The sequence below is a fragment of the Oncorhynchus keta genome, chromosome 24, assembly GCF_023373465.1.
Source record: "Oncorhynchus keta strain PuntledgeMale-10-30-2019 chromosome 24, Oket_V2, whole genome shotgun sequence".
Taxonomy (NCBI): domain Eukaryota; kingdom Metazoa; phylum Chordata; class Actinopteri; order Salmoniformes; family Salmonidae; genus Oncorhynchus; species Oncorhynchus keta.
Window position 1 is genome coordinate 20,650,392 of NC_068444.1, and position 23,377 is coordinate 20,673,768.

Sequence of the window (23,377 nt, forward strand, 5' to 3'; positions counted from 1 at the left end):
TCTCTCTTTCTCTTCTCCCTCTCCGTCCCTTCTCCTCTCAGGGTCAGACCCGGGAGGGAAAGGTTTGATTTGTTTCTGCTCTTTTAGCCATGGCTGCAGGAGCAGTAATGAATCAGAAGTAGTGAACAATCAGTAATGACACGCAACGCCATCCACGGGGCAGGCAGTCGATTGTATTATTCTGTCTGCGCTGGTTTACAAACACACACACACTGTATTCTGTCTCTGTAAGCTCCAGTTCAGTCTAGTGTACAACCAATCAGACCATTGGTGAGTCCAAATGAAAAGCTACAAAACAATAAACAGTGCACTGGCGCTTTCTTATGCCCAAGTCCCTTATATATATAAAAAATAAAACGTATTTAATAATATCAGACAAATTCTTCCATCTCCATCTTCTCCTCCTGCTTAATTATTTCCAAGCCCTCTCTCTAAAGGAACAGTGGAAGAAACCATTTGCATATTTTGTTCATTTAATGTGGAGCAGAGAGCGAGGGGGCGTTGTTCTCAGAGCTTGTAATGAGATGAAAGCCAGGTCTTATCTGACCACTTTATTAACACAAAGAAAACAAGAAGCATGGGTGAGCCAGGTCAACTGGGACTGGGGGGGACAGGGGGGGGCGTCTCAGTCCCAATCACTGCTGTCTGGAGGTGGGAGATAAGGTAGAGGTTTGTCCCTGTCCCGTCGTTACCTTGCCCAGATCACCATGTACTCTGTCTAGAACAGAATGAATGGGTATGATGAATGGGTATGGGTGTTGCTGTGTTTAAAACCAGAGCACAGCATCGTTTTGTTAGTATATAAAAACAAATGTCCCTGAAGTGTAATTGATATCGCTATCACACTTAAATTAATCAGAGTTTTAATACAGAAAGAGAGGATGGAGAGAGTAGTACTATGGTCCATAGTATGAAAAAACTAGCATGTGTACTACTCGGTGTGTGTGTGTGTGTGTGTGTTTGTTTGTCTCCTCACCCTCCCAAGACTCTCGCTCTCTCTCTCTCTTTCTCTCTCAGGGGTCTTACATAGTGTTTACATGTCTTGCCGATAGCCTAAAAAGGAGACTGTACAATTTTCTCAACCCTATCATTTGAAGAGAGATTACTCTTTTGTCAGAAGATAACTGGAAGGCATAAACATACAGAAAGAATTGCAGCTTGTCATGAAATAAAGAAAGCAGTAAAAAAGTAATAGGAATCCAGAATGAGAGTTGCTCTCTCCCGCAGCGTGCTCTGCTTCATCCTACACGACCCTCATCTTCCCTCCCTCCCTCACTCCATTCCTCCTTCTCCCTTCTCCCTCCCTCGCTTCCCTCTCTGTATCCCAGGGGTTGAGAAGAACCAGGGCTCTTCCTCCTACTGACCACTCCTCTCCTCCATTCCTCTCCTCTCAGATAACACAACCTGGACCCTCGTGGGTGACAAACAAAGGGGAAAAGCTGGCCCAACCAACCAACAGCCTGGCACTGTCATATAGCTTTGACAGAAGGGATGAAGGCCCATCAATAGCCAAACCCTCCCTGTCGCCAAACTGACTACATCCCAATAACAATACTACTGTAGTAATCCCCAGGATGCATGCCCAATTACATTATTACATTGTTGAGTTTTGAGTTTGCAAGAAAGGCATTTCACTGTACTTGTGCATGTGCCATTAAAACTTCAAACTTGAAAAATACATTGCTTCATTCTAAGGGCTCTATTTGAACTAAATTAACACAATTGTACATCTAAGCGCAGGTGGTAGCACTATAGGTTCAAGGCTGTGTCAGAAATAGTTTAGCTATTTTCACTATCACAGTTATTGGCGCACTTGCTGGCATTGGTGTGAAAGGGCTGAATTTTGATGGACAAATAAGTTGTTGGTTTGTCGAGGCTTGTCCACTCACTGGCCAATCAGATCGTGCTCCATGTCTAAATATCTGGTTGCTTTAGAGTGTGTATTTACGGTCTCTTATGTATTGCCTGTATTGCCTGTTAGTCCTTTATAGTTTGTTAAATGGCTTACAGGAATGAAATAACAAAATGTAGACCTATCCCATCTTTGGTAAATAGGTTAACTTGAACTAATTTGCTGTCCACATTGTGCTAAGTGGTTGCATGGCTTCAGAAGCATTCACAATGATATAGGGTCTAGGCCTACTGTAAATTGCATTATGGTTGAGCATGAACATGCCAAACATTGTCAATGAGAACGATTACGTTCATTATAGATAAGGACTATAAAGAATGAATAATTCAAATAAAATTCTACACAAAACGAAAAAACAACTTGTTTTAAAAAGGCTAAGTCACATTTACAACCATCATAATTTATCCGCGTGGGCATATAATTTTAAAACAGCGCAGACTATGGAGGGTTTTACGCACATCAAAGCAGGACCTGCATGGCTAAAATAATGTGGGCCTGCCTACAATGCATAGATAGATACAAAGGGAAAGTCAGCTCACTGTTTTACACCTCTCATACTTGATATTTTAATAAAGCTTTGGTGATTAAGATTCATTTCCAAGCGGCCTCAGGAGCCAAACCCTTTATCGACAGTCTTGACTACCTTGCGATTCCATTGGGCAGACAAAAAAAAGCCTTCGTTGAGAGGAGGGGAGGCTATGTTTGGTTTTTAATTCAAGTGAAACAAAATGGGAAGAAACATGTTTTTTTATGTTCCTAAATATAAAGTATACAGGTACCAAAAGCACATTAGGCTACTCTTGTTCCATGTGCAAAAGGGCAGTGTGCACCATGGCTGGATAGGCTGCATTTCCACTTTCAAAAGTCATGCCATAACCAACTGCGTTGCCTCCAAAACCAGCTTGTTTGGTCTTAAATATCCTTATTAGGGCTGTCTGAAATTAGCACTTTGGATTATGTTTTTAAGGACACACCTCAAGTATTTCCACCCCGCCCATCTTTTGCGCAAGCGAGCTGATATTAGACTGGCGTTAGGCCTGGAAAACATCAGTGCACCAGTTTTTACATTATGAAATTGCAAACTAATGTGTGTTTGACACTACCGCCGCCTTAATGCCAGCCGAGAATAGAACCCTAAATGGTACAGGTAGAGCCTTGTCTTGTGCGAACCAGAACACAAGGAGCAGTTCTCCTGTTGCTGTAGTGTGAGGCAGCTTGATGTACAAATACACCCCCTGGACAGGACGCTAGTGTATCACAGGGCCTTATCTACAATCTATCTCCTTAATGCTGAGTGCCAAGAAGAGACAATTTGGGTCCCATCTTTACAGTCTTTGTTATGACTCTGCCGGGGATCGAGCTCCTAATCTTGGGGCGGACACTCTAACAACAAGACCAATGAGTTGTTCCAAGTGGTACAGAATGCCTGTGTGGATATTGGAACAGAGCCTGTATCTCAGCATCACTGTAGTTTACATCACAGTTGCCCTCTCCTTCTAGCCTGAGGACTCTAAACTCTGCTCTGTCGTTTGGTCTGAGACTGTCATCATTGAAGTCGTTTGTGGTGACGAGGGGCATGACGGGAGTTGTACAAAACAAAGTCATCAGCGATCTGATAGTCTCTAACCATGAAGAGTATCAAAGCCAACAACAAATTTTCAAACCACGTGTGCACTGGCTCTGGCTCAACCTATTGGTTTCTGGACCAATCAAGGTCAGGGAGGTACTCAGATCCAGACTCATTAACAATCTAATGTCCGTGGGTGAGACGTAGCGTTTGGCCAGAGCAAGGAGTCTGGGTGGCTAGGCAACATTCATTCACCACCCTGTCACAAGTTCAGACTGTCAGTAGCTTATTCAGCCAAACACACTGTGAGTAGCCTACTCACCCACCTTACCAGACCTTCCACTCTAAGTACTCTCACCATGTGCTGTGTAGACAGTTAAGATATGGGGGGTGGATATTTTATCCTTTGTCTGTATGGCTTGATCTCCTAACTCAGGATGACAGACATCTTTCTTACCTTTCACACTCAGACCTTCCTGCAGCTTCCATGTGGGGAATAGGGAAGATAGAGTGTGGGGAGGGGAGAGCAGAGTACACATCCTATACACTTTGACTGTCTACTTGATCTCTTAACTCCAATGACATGATTAAAATAATCCTTTGCAAGGCCGATCCAACTTGCCATCTCATCCTGTTGAGTCAGACTTAGTTCCTGTGAGATCTGCTTTGTATCTGAGTCACGAACTCGGAGTGTGACCTCCTTCAACCCCTCCAACCCTGCTACTATCCATCCCAGTCAATGCCTGTCCTCTCTCTCTCTTTCTCTCTCTCTCTCATATCCATCCCTATCCGTATCTCTCTGTCTCTCTCTATCTCTCTACACCATCCCCATCCCTTCTCCAATCACTGATGCTGCTGTTCATTCTTGCTACACACTCCACACCAAATTACTGTTTGTCCCCTGAACCCTTACCTGCTCAAACAGAATTAATGTGGCTGATGTGACAAAACATTGTCAATCTGCCGGAAGATTGGAGCAGGTCGCAATTTTCTCTTTCTGGAGAGGTGATTGGTCTTGAAAAAGTATGTGTCTCAAATACCACCCTAAACCCTACATACTGCACTATTTTGACCTGATCAAATGTAGTGCACTATATAGTGAACAGGGTGCTATTTGGTAAACATCCAAAGGGCAGTGCAGAGTTTGGTATCATTAAACTACTCATTACGTAACTTAGTAATCACCCTGACTTACTGTAGCCGTTGTCAAAGCCTTCACTGCTATTTGAATAGTGTTCCAGTATTTGTGCACCTATTTTAACACCTAAATATGTTGTGTCTTCGATTCTTGAAATGTAGTTTGCAGATGTTTTTGTTAGGTTATTGTTAACTGGTAATTTGTAAACTTGTTTAAATGGGGATGGAATATATTTTATATATATATATGTGTATATATATACTTTGTTTTCTACTCTAAACCATAAACTGTGTGCAAAAGGTTGAATGTTTTTCACAAACGATAAATTCTGAGAATGTATAACTAGCTAAAAAAGTCTGCCAAAAAGAAAGAAAGAAAAGAAAGAAAATGTGTTTTTGGAAATCATTTTGGCAAGACTTATGTTATGAAAATGTTTAAATTTGTGATTTGGTTTTGGCTTCTACAGTAACATATATATATGCCATATATAACTTTATTAACCTAGTTGAAACTTCAGCGTGCTAATTCTCAATTAATATAGGAATAATTTGTTGGCTAAAATTAAAATTAAATGATTTGAGTAAGTGAAGTTGGGTCGATGAACTGTTGTAGGTAACTGTTTTTTTTTTAAACGTCAAAAACATATTTAAAACTTTGTGGCAGTTGTTATAGCTCAATGATTAAGTATTAACATTTAACCTTTGACTTTACAGACTTTAACCACTGAAATGTCTCTTTAAACTTTAAAGGCAACAATGATAACGAACGCCTGGCGATTGCTAGACAGCGAATCCCATATCGACTTGGTCGAGTAGTTGACGAATGGCTACTCGACAAAGGTAAAAACATTGATTAAAACTTCAAATAAAAATAATTTGATCATAACCCAGTAATACTTTTTGTAACCAATAAACCTTAAAAAAATAAATGTTCAGTAAAACTTAAATAAAACTAAATGATTTAAAACAGTTAAATGTAGCTAGCTAGTAACATTGCACACTTTTGCATATAATAATGTATTCTTCTTTTTAGAGATGTCAACTGTTTAATACGTCTGTCAGCTTCAGGTTAAAGGGACTGTAAACATAAATCTAACTATTTCTTGAAGTAATGTCAACACTGTTAAAATGTACATAAATTATTATATCATTGTTGTTATTTGATGTAAACACCTAAATGATCAACTAAAAAAGGTCCAGTTAAATTATCCATTCAGTTGATATTTGTAGTGTTATATTTGATACACATACATGTATGTGGTTGATTTATAATGGATCATACTGATTAAACTGCAATACATTTAAATGGTAAATAGAGTGTAATATTAATTGGCATAAAGAAAGTGAGTCCCTTTAACAGATTTTGTAAATATGTATAGGGAATGAAGATCAAGGAAATGTATCATAAAACGTCAAAGTTTGAGTGCATGCCTTTTTGTATGTTTCTAAAAACCAAGTTGTATCTCCCAACTAGTATGTGCCATGGTTATTTTTCATTTGAATGTTTTCTGGTTCAGTTTGTTCAGTTATTTTTACTGTCAGGAATGACTCTTTTGTTACGTGCCTCATTTTTCATATCATGTGTAAGTTTTAAGTTGCGTTCACTTCTTGCTAAAAGGCGGTCTTGAGATGATGATGATGATGAAAGTAATAGGAAACATTTTAAAACCTTGGCAAAGCTTTAGAAACGTATGATAATTATCGTAATGAAACTCAAAAAGTCTATACATTCCGCAACTTTGAATGGTGTTTTTTTGGTTCGCATAATGAAACGAAAAAGTAAATGGTAAAAGTGTTTTCAAAGGAATTAAAGTATGAAGCTATTCAAAGAGGATAATTGGACACTATAGGATGACACATCTGTCAGGTCTAATTTCTCCACAGACAATTTCTCATGGACAATCTGTCCCTTTTTTATTTCCTTTACTTATGCAGTAAAAACTCACACTTCCAAGATTGTCTTATTATTTCAAGGAATAAATCAATTGCAGTTTAGTACATTGCTGTGAAGTAATGCGACAAGATTCACACGCCTACCAGGATTAATGTCCTCCCTGCAGTTAAGTTGATTTGATTGTCCTTTTAGCAAAGCTACAGTGCATTAATTTACAACAACTGTAAATGTTTTTCTTTATTCTTTCTCCCTTTGTTCAATAGCCATCCCATCATTCAAACCGCAATAAATTACCATGAGAGGTTTGCCTCTAGCAACGGGTAATTTATCGCGACTCATTAGCCGACTGGGCAAATAATCTGTCATTTTTCTTATGCGCGATTATTTTTCATCACTCTTTTGTTTTGGATTTCTGTTGTGACTCAAAGTACAAGTAGGGAATTTGCGGCGGCAGAGTCCGTCCGCGTTCCATCCAACATACATTCTCGTATATATGTAACGTTGTTTTCCCACAGGTCGGCAGCTCACTATCTTCAACAGCCAGACCACCATACAGATAGGTGGCTGGGACCGGGACAGGAGTCGCCCGTTTCAGGGCCAGCTCTCAGGCCTCTACTATAACGGGCTGAAGGTGTTCAACATGGCCACAGAAGGAGATCGTAATATCCGCATCCAGGGCAGCGTGAGGCTGGTGGGGGAGTCGCCCTCGTCCATCACACCACAGTCGAGTGCCAACACAGCCAACCGGTCGGAGACGTCCACATCCATTATGGAGATCACCACGACGACAGCGTCCAGTAGGAGGGTGAAGCAGACGACGCCACGGGAACCTCAACAGGTAGGAGAACTCAGAACTTAAAATATATACTTCATTTGTCCATGAGAGAGGGACATTTCTATTATTCTTTTATCCAACCCCGATACACACACACTTCCACACAAACACACATTAGGTTTGAGCGGCTGGAGCAGAGGGCAGCCGCAGTGCAGGGCCCAAACCTATTAGTCGTCTTCTTTTGTGTGTACGTTTTTGTTCTCTGCCTGGTCTCAGATCAGTTTCTGCTGTATAGCCAACTCCGATGTTTGTTCACATGCCAAACTTGGCACGGCAATGACCTTAAGAGTTTTCAAGAAAAGCACAAACAAATTTGACTCATTTTGTGGTTATCTGCGGCTTACATTATTGTATTTTATTTTCTGGAATGTATGACCTCATGACCTCAAACCATTTGAATGGTCACTGCATGCATTTGACGTACACTGAGTGCACAACCTATTAGAAACACCTTCCTAATATTGAGTTGCACCCCCTTTTACCCTCAGAGGTATGCTGGCCCTATTTGACTCCAATGATTCTCACAGTTGTGCTGGATGTCCTTTGGGTGGTGGACCATTTTTGATACACATGGGAAACTGTTGAGCGTGGCAAAACCCAGCAGTGTTGTAGTTCTTGACACAAACCGGTGCGCCTGGCACTTACTACCATACGCCGCTCAAACGCACGTTGAGAAAATATTTTGTCTTGCCCATTCACCCTCTGAATGGCACACACGCACAGTCCATGTCTCAATTGTCTCAAGACAAAAGAAAATCTTCTTTAACTTGTTTCCTCCCCTTCATCTACACATATTGAAGTGGATTTAACATATTACATAAATAAGGGATCATAGCTTTCACCTGTATTCACCTGGTCAGTCTACAGTGCCTTCAGAAAGTATTCACTACAAAAATACAGGGATCCTTCCTCTCAGTTGCCAGAGAGGAAGGAAACCGCTCATTGATTTCACCATGAGGCCAATGGTGACTTTAAAAGAGTTAGAGTATAATGACTGTGATAGGATAAGACTGAGGATGGATCAACAACATTGTAGTTACTCCACAATACTAATCTAATTGACGAGTGAAAAGAAGGAAGCTTATACACAATACAAATATTCCAAAACATGCTTCCTGTTTGCAACAAGGCACTAAAGTAATACTGCAAGTCATGCTTCCTGTTTGCAACAAGGCACTAAAGTAATACTGCAGAAACATTTTGAAAATCAATTACATTTTTGTCCTGAATACAAAGTGTTATGTTTGTGGAAAATCCAATACAACACATTAATGATTACTACTCTCCATATTTTCAAGCATAGTGGTGGCTGCATCATGCTACTGTATGGGTATACTTGTAATCGTTAAGGACGGGGGAGTTTTTCAGGATGAGAAAGAAACAGAATGGAGCTAAGCACAGGCAAAATCCTAGAGAAAAACCTGGTTCAGTCTGAAATGTTTAAAGAATAATGGTGTGGAAAGCTCTTTGTGACTTACCCAGAAAGATTCACAGCTGTTATCACTGCTAAAGGTGCTTCTACAAAGTATTGATTCATGGAGTGAATACTGATATACAATTTCAATACATTTGCAAACATTTCTAAAAACATGTTTTCACTTTGTGATTATGAGTTATTGTGTGTAGATGGGTGAGAAATTGGTTTATTTAATACATTTTGAATTGAGGCTGTAACACAACAAAATGTGCAATAAATCAAGGGGTATGAATACTTTCTGAAGGCTCTGTATGTCATGAAAGAGCAGGTGTTCTTAATATTTTGTTCACTCAGTGAGCATTACATGCTTACCCAACAACTTACACAATACGGATGTTCTCATAACTGTCCTAATATTACACATATTATGTGTTGTGTTATGTGCTCTTAGCTGTTCGATGATGCATCTGACCTCAATAACAGAGGGTGAATCACGTCTCCAGCAGGGTACCCCATCATCAGCTTTAACATAGCATCACTGTGTATGCCAATGTATGCTATGACACTGCTAGACATATGCTGCAATCAAATGTGACATATTACATTTAGAAACATGACAAAGGACACATTGGAATAGAGTGATTTAATAATCTCTCCTTCTGGAGAAACAAACAGAGATATTAAGTATTATATATCATTATATCTCAATTAAAACATGCAGGTGCATTTTCATCATATAAATTATTGTTCCGAAAAATGGTTGAAAATTATTAATATCGACAGCTTTATCAGTTCTTTCAAATCAGATATTTTGCTCGTGGAGCTTACAGACAACCCAAAACATGTTTAAAAGAAGTAACTAAATAAATATGTTTCACTAAATAGATATTTGCGAAAAATCCATAGTTCAACAATTTTAACAATGCTGATTCTATTGGAAGCTGGATTGAGTGCAGACATGCAGACTAGACTGTATGGCCAGGACTCATTTAGGTCATTGTATATAGGGGAGGATAGGGGTAAGTTGCTCCTACCTCTCTAAAGTTGCTTTTGTGTGTGTCTCACCAGGGAGAGAAAGCACTATGTGGGGTGGCCTCCTCAAGCACTATTGTAGTGAAGAAATACACATGATGCTTCATAGGGCACAGCCCAGGGGGCATTTTCTGCCTCCATGCTCAAAATAACAAATAAAAGAGAAATAAAAAAAGAGGAGAGGCCAATGAAAACCAGGGTAGTTGTCGTTTAAATTGTTGTGCAATTCCGAGGCTATGAAGCGACTGCATGTCTTGGGATAAAAGAGAGTGATTTTGGTAGAGCAGTGAACATTGAATCACTTTCATGCCAAATTGATGGACCAGGGTATGGGCTTAGAGTTCACCCCTTGGGTATATGTGCACTGGGCTTGAAGGAGGTGTCTGGCTAATGCTTGATCAGCCACAGACCAAAAGAGTCAAGGAGTCAGAGGAATGGGGTCTGTCTCACAAACTAGCTGGCTGACCTCCAAAGACATAATAACAAGAGAATGGGCGGTCATTTAAGTCACATCACAACCTTTCAGGATTTTTGCTTCACTCCTCCATTGCCCAGAAGTCGTTTGTGGTAATTGTGAGGTAAAACTAGTGGTCATTGTGGGTAATAGTAGAGAGTAAATGTGTTGAGGTAGCTTAAAAAGCAGGAGAAATTAGGAAAGGAACAACAACTGAATGCATTCAACTGAAATGTGTCTTCTGCATTTAACCCAATCTCTCTGAATAGGTTGTATTTCTAAGCAAACATAACAAATGTTATCCTACTACGTTATTTTATTTGAGTTTCTAAAAGTATTCCGAATACCCAGTTTCTTCTGGCACTTGAAGTATTATCCAGATTTATTAACTTTTATTTTAAATAAACATTTTGTCCTTTTTGTGAAAAGAGGATCGTTAATGTTGAAGTATTTACTTCCCGTGTTCACAGTGGGTTGATACTCAGCTGTGGGAGCTGCTTTCATATTAGATATTATACTGCTGACATGTTCAAAGCGGTGTGTTGGCATAACTAATTAATAATTGATCAAATGTCCCTTTTGAGAAACAAGCAAGGGCAATACTGTGCAATCAAAACAAATCTAGGAATAAAGAATATTGTAGTCTAGACAACATAATCAATAAAGGCACAGTCAAGTTACTTGATCCCTCTGATTGGATATTAGGTAGAGCCCAAGCCTTGACTCCTCTCTCTGATTGGATATTGGGTGGAACCCGAGCTCGGCTCATTGGCTAATTGTCTCACTGTCCTCCGTGTGCATTTATGCCACAGAGGATAAGCCATTAATGCTGTCCAAAAGCAAATGAGCTTTTCAGGAAGACATTTTGCATTCTATTGCATTCAAAGCTTCCGAGACTCACATATAGCAAATGATGGCCCAGTTTCTAGGAAATGCATACAGACACAATGATTTGGAAAATATACACAGCCTCTCTCCATGCCTCCCGAGTCCGTCGGAGTGTTCCAGACCATTCCTGTCTGTCCACAAAGGGAGGGAGAAACCAACCCAGGCATCATCCTCTTTCACTAGCCTCCTGCCTGCCTGTCTGTTTTCATAGAGCTCAGTGCAAGTTTGTGACTGTAAGGAAAAGAGAGAGAGAGAGAGAGAGAGAGAGAGAGAGAGAGAGAGAAGAGAGAGAGAGAGAGAGAGAGAGAGAGAGAGAGAGAGAGAGAGAGAGAGAGAGAGAGAGAGAGAGAGAGAGAGACAGTGTGAGAGAGAGAGACAGTGTGAGAGAGAGAGACAGTGTGAGAGAGAGAGACAGTGTGAGAGAGAGAGACAGTGTGAGAGAGAGAAGGAGAGAGACAGTGTGAGAGAGAGAGAGAGAGAGAGAGAGAGAGAGAGAGAGAGGCAGAAGGAGAGAGAGAGAGAGAGAGAGGCAGAAGGAGAGAGAGAGAGAGAGAGAGGCAGAAGGAGAGAGAGAGAGAGAGAGAGGCAGAAGGAGAGAGAGAGAGAGAGAGAGGCAGAAGGAGAGAGAGAGAGAGAGAGAGGCAGAAGGAGAGAGAGAGAGAGAGAGGCAGAAGAGAGAGAGAGAGAGAGAGGCAGAAGAGAGAGAGAGAGAGAGAGAGAGAGACAGTGTGAGAGAGAGAGAGAGAGAGAGAGAGACAGTGTGAGAGAGAGAGAGAGAGAGACAGTGTGAGAGAGAGAGAGAGAGAGAGAGAGAGAGAGAGAGAGAGAGAGAGAGAGAGAGAGAGAGAGAGAGAGAGAGAGAGAGAGAGAGAGAGAGAGAGAGAGACAGTGAGAGAGAGAGAGAGAGAGAGACAGTGTGAGAGAGAAGAGAGAGAGAGAGAGAGAGAGAGAGAGAGAGAGACAGTGTGAGAGAGAGAGACAGTGTGAGAGAGAGAGACAGAGAGAGAGACAGTGTGAGAGAGAGAGACAGTGTGAGAGAGAGAAGGAGAGAGAGAGAGAGAGAGAGGCAGAAGGAGAGAGAGAGAGAGAGAGAGGCAGAAGGAGAGAGAGAGAGAGAGAGAGGCAGAAGGAGAGAGAGAGAGAGAGAGAGAGGCAGAAGAGAGAGAGAGAGAGAGAGGCAGAAGGAGAGAGAGAGAGAGAGAGAGAGAGACAGAAGGAGAGAGAGAGAGAGAGAGAGAGAGGCAGAAGAGAGAGAGAGAGAGAGACCGAAGGAGAGAGAGAGAGAGACCGAAGGAGAGAGAGAGAGAGAGAGAGAGAGAGAGAGAGAGAGAGAGAGAGAGAGAGAGAGAGAGAGAGAGAGAGAGAGAGAGAGAGAGAGAGAGAGAGACAGAAGGAGAGAGACAGTGAGAGAGAGACAGAAGGAGAGAGAGACAGAAGGAGAGAGACAGTGAGAGAGACAGTGAGAGAGAGACAGTGAGAGAGACAGTGAGAGAGACAGTGAGAGAGACAGTGAGAGAGACAGTGAGAGAGAGACAGTGAGAGAGATAAAGAAATAATCCAAGCAAGTAAATTCCGATGTTATTATTAGTTTCCATTTCATAAATATTGATCTGGGGTAAATGTTTTCTCCCCCCTCCTAAGATTAGTCCTGGCCCGTGAACCGTAGCGGCAGCATGCAATCCACGGTGGAAGATCAGACAATGGTCTGTAATTGTGTCTAATCTGTAATCCGTGTATGGGGCACTATTTTAAATCGCGACACAAGCCGAAGAATTGGCCGTCAGGAAGGTTGATACTGCTGCTGATGCACCTGTCCTACTTTTCTGTTCCAAATCGGTTCATCTTAATGGAATAGCAATGTGCTACTCATGTCAATGAAAGCCATCCATGTTCATATTTGCTCACAGGTGTAAATGCATTCTGGATAGACTGTCAATATGAGCAGATACTACATACTGTCGAGTACACACCACCTAAATAAGAAAATTCTACTCTCTCAGCTGAATAGGTGAATCATCTAACTGTATGTACATTACCTCCAATTGCTTTGAAAAAAATGGCCAAAAAATCTATTAATTACAATTTTCAATAAACAATCATCAATCCATTCGTTTTTTCAACAACAATTGATGGTGTCCATGATGACATGTTGTATGAACCACTCAAAGGAGCACCGTCATATCCATTGTGATGAAGTGTTGAGGAGGATCATTTGCTGATAGCTACAGAATCGATGGCTGTCTCATTACATCAAAAGGCCCTCTTTGTGTGAAACAGAAAGATAATCCCTAGATGTAGATAATCGAGTCCAGGACAAGCGTGTCATTATCAACATGATCTGTTACAGCATTATCAGTGTGTTTGTATCTGGGGTGCTCCATTTTTATATGCAACCAATTACCTTTGTCTGGGCACTAGCCACTGTCTTTCATATATTCCTACCTCATCAGTCCACTTTTTGTTTAAACCTAACCTTTTCTGTCTCTCTGTGCTATTACACATCAGTGAAGGTCAGCACTGATTTGGTTAATCTTTCCCCACCCATTCCTGCAACCTTACCATTTACAGTTTAGTAATTTAGCAGACACTCTTATCCACATGCAGGAGCAATTAGGGTTAAGTGTCTTGCTCAAGGGCACATCGACAGATTGTTCAACCAGTCTGCTCGGGGTTTATGAGCAAACAACCTGTCAGTTACTGGTCGAATGCTCTTAACCACTAGGCTACCTGCTTTCCCTATGTCATAGCTATTATCCAACTTGTTAAATATGTTAGCACTGTGAATAAACAGATACAGAAACCGGTAAAAGACATTGCAGTAATCTGCCTGGTGGTACCTCAGGATCATTGCACCAACCCCCAGCTACTAGCAAAGCTTTGATCTTTGATGCAAACAAAATGCAGCAAATTCCCAAGAGTCCTACATAAGAAATTGCATGCACCACACACGCATACATAAATATACATATTCCTTTTGGGAAATCTTTGAAGTTCATGGCCTGGTATCTTTAGATTATTCTATAAGTATTGGTTTTACATATAATGTACTGTGCATGCGAAGCCGCCTGTAACCCTCCTCCAGATTGGCTATGAATCATACTCCAAAAGAATTCAAAGTCAACCCGTACCAATGTCTTCAAATAAATGAGAATTTTAGGACGGGAAATGCATACTTGCACACTCACACATACTTACATTGACAACTTAACACACACATACATATGCCCACACATACTTAACATGCACACACGTGCGTACAGACCCAACACACTCTCTCATACACACACAGCGGAAACTTTCACACTCACCATACACTGCTGCTAGTCACTTTACCCCTACCTGTACAGTATGTACAGTACATATCTACCTCAATTACCTCGTACCCCTGCACATCGACTCGGTACTGGTACCCCCTGTATATAGACATGTTATTTTCTACTCCATATATAGACATGTTATTTTCTACTCCATATATATAGACATGTTATTTTCTACTCCATATATATACTGTATAGACATGTTATTTTCTACTCCATATATATACAGTATAGACATGTTATTTTCTACTCCATGTATATACAGTATAGACATGTTATTTTCTACTCCATATATATACAGTATAGACATGTTATTTTCTACTCCATGTATATACAGTATAGACATGTTATTTTCTACTCCATATGTATAGACATGTTATTTTCTACTCCATATATATAGACATGTTATTTTCTACTCCATATATATAGACATGTTATTTTCTACTCCATATATATAGACATGTTATTTTCTACTCCATGTATATACAGTATAGACATGTTATTTTCTACTCCATATATATACTGTATAGACATATTATTTTCTACTCCATATATATAGCCATGTTATTTTCTACTCCATGTATATACACTATAGCCATGTTATTTTCTACTCCATGTATATAGCCATGTTATTTTCTACTCCATATATATAGACATGTTATTTTCTACTCCATGTATATACAGTATAGACATGTTATTTTCTACTCCATATATATACAGTATAGACATGTTATTTTCTACTCCATGTATATACAGTATAGACATGTTATTTTCTACTCCATATGTATAGACATGTTATTTTCTACTCCATATATATAGACATGTTATTTTCTACTCCATATATATAGACATGTTATTTTCTACTCCATATATATACAGTATAGACATGTTGTTTTCTACTCCATATATATAGACATATTATGTTCTACTCCATATATATAGACATGTTATTTTCTACTCCATATATATAGACATGTTATTTTCTACTCCATATATATACTGTATAGACATGTTATTTTCTACTCCATATATATAGCCATGTTATTTTCTACTCCATGTATATACACTATAGCCATGTTATTTTCTACTCCATGTATATAGCCATGTTATTTTCTACTCCATATATATATACATGTTATTTTCTACTCCATATATATACAGTATAGACATGTTATTTTCTACTCCATGTATATACAGTATAGACATGTTATTTTCTACTCCATATATATAGACATGTTATTTTCTACTCCATATGTATAGACATGTTATTTTCTACTCCATATATATACAGTATAGACATGTTATTTTCTACTCCATATGTATAGACATGTTATTTTCTACTCCATATGTATAGACATGTTATTTTCTACTCCATGTATATACAGTATAGACATGTTATTTTATACTCCATATGTATAGACATGTTATTTTCTACTCCATATATATACAGTATAGACATGTTATTTTCTACTCCATGTATATACAGTATAGACATGTTATTTTCTACTCCATATGTATAGACATGTTATTTTCTACTCCGTGTATATACAGTATAGACATGTTATTTTCTACTCCATATGTATAGACATGTTATTTTCTACTCCATATATATACAGTATAGACATGTTATGTTCTACTCCATGTATATACAGTATAGACATGTTATTTTCTACTCCATATATATAGACATGTTATTTTCTACTCCATATGTATAGACATGTTCTTTTCTACTCCATATATATACAGTATAGACATGTTATTTTCTACTCCATGTATATACAGTATAGACATGTTATTTTCTACTCCATATGTATAGACATGTTATTTTCTACTCCATATGTATAGACATGTTATTTTCTACTCCATATGTATAGACATGTTATTTTCTACTCCATATATATACAGTATAGACATGTTATTTTCTACTCCATGTATATACAGTATAGACATGTTATTTTCTACTCCATATATATAGACATGTTATTTTCTACTCCATATGTATAGACATGTTATTTTCTACTCCATATATATACAGTATAGACATGTTATTTTCTACTCCATGTATATACAGTATAGACATGTTATTTTCTACTCCATATGTATAGACATGTTATTTTCTACTCCATATGTATAGACATGTTATTTTCTACTCCATATGTATAGACATGTTATTTTCTACTCCATATATATACAGTATAGACATGTTATTTTCTACTCCATGTATATACAGTATAAACATGTTATTTTCTACTCCATATGTATAGACATATTTTCTACTCCATATATATACAGTATAGACATGTTATTTTCTACTCCATGTATATACAGTATAAACATGTTATTTTCTACTCCATATGTATAGACATGTTATTTTCTACTCCATATGTATAGACATGTTATTTTCTACTCCATATGTATAGACATGTTATTTTCTACTCCATATATATACAGTATAGACATGTTATTTTCTACTCCATGTATATACAGTATAGACATGTTATTTTCTACTCCATGTATATACAGTATAGACATGTTATTTTCTACTCCATATGTATAGACATGTTATTTTCTACTCCATATATATACAGTATAGACATGTTATTTTCTACTCCATGTATATACAGTATAGACATGTTATTTTCTACTCCATATGTATAGACATGTTATTTTCTACTCCATATATATACAGTATAGACATGTTATTTTCTACTCCATGTATATACAGTATAGACATGTTATTTTCTACTCCATGTATATACAGTATAGACATGTTATTTTCTACTCCATATGTATAGACATGTTATTTTCTACTCCATATATATACAGTATAGACATGTTATTTTCTACTCCATGTATATACAGTATAGACATGTTATTTTCTACTCCATATGTATAGACATGTTATTTTCTACTCCATATATATACAGTATAGACATGTTATTTTCTACTCCATGTATATACAGTATAGACATGTTATTTTCTACTCCATGTATATACAGTATAGACATGTTATTTTCTACTCCATATGTATAGACATGTTATTTTCTACTCCATATATATATACAGTATAGACATGTTATTTTCTACTCCATGTATATACAGTATAGACATGTTATTTTCTACTCCATATGTATAGACATGTTATTTTCTACTCCATATATATACAGTATAGACATGTTATTTTCTACTCCATGTATATACAGTATAGACATGTTATTTTCTACTCCATGTATATACAGTATAGACATGTTATTTTCTACTCCATATGTATAGACATGTTATTTTCTACTCCATATATATACAGTATAGACATGTTATTTTCTACTCCATGTATATACAGTATAGACATGTTATTTTCTACTCCATATGTATAGACATGTTATTTTCTACTCCATATATATACAGTATAGACATGTTATTTTCTACTCCATGCATATACAGTATAGACATGTTATTTTCTACTCCATATGTATAGACATGTTATTTTCTACTCCATATGTATAGACATGTTATTTTCTACTCCATATGTATAGACATGTTATTTTCTACTCCATATATATACAGTATAGACATGTTATTTTCTACTCCATGTATATACAGTATAGACATGTTATTTTCTACTCCATGTATATACAGTATAGACATGTTATTTTCTACTCCATATGTATAGACATGTTATTTTCTACTCCATATATATATACAGTATAGACATGTTATTTTCTACTCCATGTATATACAGTATAGACATGTTATTTTCTACTCCATATGTATAGACATGTTATTTTCTACTCCATATATATACAGTATAGACATGTTATTTTCTACTCCATGTATATACAGTATAGACATGTTATTTTCTACTCCATATGTATAGACATGTTATTTTCTACTCCATATGTATAGACATGTTATTTTCTACTCCATATATATACAGTATAGACATGTTATTTTCTACTCCATGTATATACAGTATAGACATGTTATTTTCTACTCCATATGTATAGACATGTTATACTCCAGTATATACAGTATAGACATGTTATTTTCTACTCCATGTATATACAGTATAGACATGTTATTTTCTACTCCATATGTATAGACATGTTATTTTCTACTCCATATATATATGTATAGACATGTTATTTCTACTCCATATACAGTATAGACATGTTATTTTCTACTCCATATGTATAGACATGTTATTTTCTACTCCATATATATACAGTATAGACATGTTATTTTCTACTCCATGTATATACAGTATAGACATGTTATTTTCTACTCCATGTATATACAGTATAGACATGTTATTTTCTACTCCATATGTATAGACATGTTATTTTCTACTCCATATATATACAGTATAGACATGTTATTTTCTACTCCATGTATATACAGTATAGACATGTTATTTTCTACTCCATATGTATAGACATGTATAGACATGTTATTTTCTACTCCATATGTATATAGACATGTATAGACATTTTCTACTCCATGTATATGTATAGACATGTTATTTTCTACTCCATATGTATAGACATGTTATTTTCTACTCCATATATATACAGTATAGACATGTTATTTTCTACTCCATGTATATACAGTATAGACATGTTATTTTCTACTCCATGTATATACAGTATAGACATGTTATTTTCTACTCCATATGTATAGACATGTTATTTTCTACTCCATATATATACAGTATAGACATGTTATTTTCTACTCCATGTATATAGACATGTTATTTTTCCTATTTCTATTCCTATTTGTCACTATTGTTTATTTCTTTAATTTAAAAAAAAAAGTTATTTAACTCTGCATTGTTTTAAAAGGACCTGTAAGTAAGCATCACACTGTTCGTCTACACCTGTTGTTTCCGAAAATACAATTTAATTAGATTTGTATGTGTTTGTAAAATTAGAAAGAATGTGGGATTGCAGAAGGTCCTCTAAGAGCGAGCTGAGTATTGTGTGTGTGTGTGTTTGTCCCTATGAGTGTGTGTGTACCTTCGATCATTCCTGGAAGCAGCATACAATATCTATTTACCATATATCAACTTAAGCCAATATATGAACAATACTAATTCAGCACAACTAAATAAGTTACGGGGAAGAAAATGCATGGGCTTGTTATCCTCACTATATTAATTATTGAACAACATAGTACTTGTGTGTTTTGTCACTCAGGAACCTCTTCAACCCAATGCTAGAGCATGCTGTCTAAACATTCCCATAGCCTTGTGGGATCCTTGGCGTGCACCACAGCGAGTGAAGCAGCTAGCTAGCTAATGTGATGACCCTAGCGTTTTTTAAGACAATCTGAACACACACACACACACACACACACACACACACACACACACACACACACACACACACACACACACACACACACACACACACACACACACACACACACACACACACACACACACACACACACACACACACACACACACAGCGTTTCCTCCTGGAGCTAAGACAATCACCACCCACAGATCATTGCCTCTCATCATTGATCACCTTTTGGAACAGTTTAATGCTTTCATTGACACTCATTAGTTGATTAGGGTCAATCAACTGATGACCCCCGGGTACAAGAGGTTACATACAAAGCTACTGCATGGACAAGATGTGTGTGTGTGTGTGTGCGTGTGTGCAACAGATCACTACTAAATTAAATAAAAACAGTGACTTAATGATAATTATTCTCATACAGCCACCTAATGGGTTCATTCAGACTCAGCCATCTATGAAGATCTGTGAAGGAGATTAACCACTAAGCTGTTCGAAGTGTCCTATGGTTTTATATATACAGTACCAGTCAAAAGTTTGGAAACACCTACTCATTCAAGGGATGTTCTTTATTTTTACTATTTTCTACACCGTAGAATAATAGTGAAGACATCAAAACTATGAAATAACACTTGGGTGGCAGGTCACCTAGTGATTAGAGCGTTTGGCCAGTAACCGAAAGGTTGCTAGATCGAATCCCCGAGCTGACAAAGTAAAACAACAAGGCAGATAACCCACTGTTCCTAAGCTGTCATTGAAAACAAGAATTTGGTCTTAACTGACTTGCCTCGTTAAATAAAGGTAAAAAATGAATACAATTACAGCTTTGCACACTCTTGGCATTCTCTCAACCAGCTTCATGAGGTAGTCACCTGGAATGCATTTCAATTAACAGGTGTGCCTTGTTAAGTTCATTTGTGGAATTTCTTTCCTTCTTAATGCGTTTGAGCCAATCAGTTGTGTTGTGACAAGGTAGGGGTGGTATACAGAAGATAGCCCTATTTGGTAAAATACAATGTCTATATTATGGCAAGAACAGCTCAAATAAGCATAGAGAAATGACAGTCCATCATTGTTTTAAGACATGAAGGTCAGTCAATGCAGAAAATGTGAAGAACTTTGAACGTTTCTTCAAGTGCAGTCGCAAAAACCATCAAGCGCTATGATGAAACTGGCTCTCATGAGGACCGCCACAGGAAAGGATGACCCAGAGTTACCTCTGCTGCAGAGGAAAAGTTCATTAGAGTTACTTGCCTTAGAAATTGCAGCCCAAATAAATGCTTCATAGAATTCCAGTAACAGACATATCTCAACATCAACTGTTCAGAGGAGACAGTGTGAATCAGGCCTTCATGGTTGAATTGCTGCAAAGAAACCACTGCTAAAGGACACCAATAATAATAAGAGATTTGGTATTTTAAGATTCCATGCCATCCCTTTCCTGTCAACTCCTGTGTGTCTTTCTGTGGTTTTTATTGTGTGTTGTCTTGGTCTCTGTGGGGAGTATATAGCCTGCTTCCAAAATGGCGCCCTGTACTTTATATAGTGCATGACTTTTGACCAGGGCCCATAGGCAGGTGACAAAAACACACTGCCTTTTGTCTCTCTCCTTTCCTCATCTGGTTGTCAGTTGAAGAGAGGTAGGTGTGTGTTTTTTATTATCAGAGGGGGAGTGGAAGGAATGCCTCATCAAGACACTTTCCGTTTATCTCCACATGTCTAGGTGTCTAGTTTAGAAAATAATAGTGAGTTCTGCCAATTCTGCCTCTTCGAACACAGGTTGACGTTTGGTGAAGAACGTTATTGGTACATACTGATCTGATTAGTTTGGAGCTATTCTTGTATGCCATTCAACAGGCCAGAACAGACTGCAGTAGACAACAGCAAATAAGAAAATATGATTAGCCCATAGCACTGTAGCGGCAGCAGAAGAAGCATCAGCAACAGTCTCAGGAATAGGCCAGGGTGGACAGTGAAAGATAATGTGAGTAAATAAATAGATAAAGGGAGAGCGAGGATGAAAGCGATAGCAGACAATACTTAGTCAAAACCTCCCAGAGATCAGACAGACAGCACCCTGTCTCACTACACCCCCCACTTCCCATCCTCAGCAGAGATCAGACAGACAGCACCCTGTCTCACTACACCCCCACTTCCCATCCTCAGCAGAATCAGACAGACAGCACCCTGTCTCACTGCACCCCCCACTTCCCATCCCCAGCAGAGATCAGACAGACAGCACCCTGTCCCACTGCATCCCCCACTTCCCATCCCAAGCAGAGATCAGACAGACAGCAACCTGTCTCACTGCATCCCCACTTCCCATCCTCAGCCGAGATCAGACAGACAGCACCCTGTCTCACTACATCCCCCCCCACTTCCCATCCCCCTCAGCAGAGATCAGACAGACAGCACCCTGTCTCACTACACCCCCACTTCCCATCCTCAGCAGAATCAGACAGACAGCACCCTGTCTCACTGCACCCCCCACTTCCCATCCCCAGCAGAGATCAGACAGACAGCACCCTGTCCCACTGCATCCCCCACTTCCCATCCCAAGCAGAGATCAGACAGACAGCAACCTGTCTCACTGCATCCCCCACTTCCCATCCCCAGCAGAGATCAGACAGACAGCACCCTGTCTCACTGCATCCCCCACTTCCCCTCCCCAGCAGAGATCAGACAGACAGCACCCTGTCTCACTGCATCCCCCACTTCCCATCCCCAGCAGAGATCAGACAGACAGCAACCTGTCTCACTGCATCCCCCACTTCCCATCCCCAGCAGAGATCAGACAGACAGCACCCTGTCTCACTGCATCCCCCACTTCCCATCCTCAGCAGAGATCAGACAGACAGCACCCTGTCTCACTACACCCCCCACTTCCCATCCTCAGCAGAATCAGACAGACAGCACCCTGTCTCACTGCATCCCCCACTTCCCATCCCCAGCAGAGATCAGACAGACAGCACCCTGTCTCACTGCATCCCCCACTTCCCATCCTCAGCAGAGATCAGACAGACAGCACCCTGTCTCACTACACCCCCCACTTCCCATCCTCAGCAGAATCAGACAGACAGCACCCTGTCTCACTGTATCCCCCACTTCCCATCCCCAGCAGAGATCAGACAGACAGCACCCTGTCTCACTGCATCCCCCACTTCCCATCCCCAGCAGAGATCAGACAGACAGCACCCTGTCTCACTACACCCCCCACTTCCCATCCCCAGCAGAGAGGCTAAGAGAGGCTCCTGTCTCACTGCATCCCCCACTTCCCATCTTCAGCAGAGAGGCTAAGAGAGGCTCCTGTCTCACTGCATCCCCCACTTCCCATCCTCAGCAGAGAGGCTAAGAGAGGCTCCTGTCTCACTGCATCCCCCACTTCCCATCCTCAGCAGAGAGGCTAAGAGAGGCTCCTGTCTCACTGCATCCCCCACTTCCCATCCTCAGCAGAGAGGCTAAGAGAGGCTCCTGTCTCACTGCATCCCCCACTTCCCATCCTCTGCAGAGAGGCTAAGAGAGGCTCCTGTCTCACTACACCCCCCACTTCCCATCCTCAGCAGAGAGGCTAAGAGAGGCTCCTGTCTCACTGCATCCCCCACTTCCCATCCTCAGCAGAGAGGC

The 23,377-nt window shown here is 39.2% G+C and overlaps 1 protein-coding gene across 27 annotated transcripts in view; it reads left to right on the forward strand.

Annotated features, from left to right (window-relative positions):
• Positions 1-23,377, forward strand: part of LOC118402801 (neurexin-1a) — a 633,754-nt gene that overhangs the window by 540,394 nt on the left and 69,983 nt on the right. For 16 of the 27 annotated variants that reach the window (XM_052477934.1, XM_052477935.1, XM_052477939.1 and 13 more), the window contains 2 exons: positions 5,367-5,456; positions 7,026-7,348. In XM_052477934.1, coding sequence (XP_052333894.1) covers positions 5,367-5,456; positions 7,026-7,348 — 413 coding nt within the window. The remainder of the gene's footprint in view (positions 1-5,366; positions 5,457-7,025; positions 7,349-23,377) is intronic. The other 11 variants (XM_052477945.1, XM_052477961.1, XM_052477947.1 and 8 more) reach the window with 1 other exon arrangement.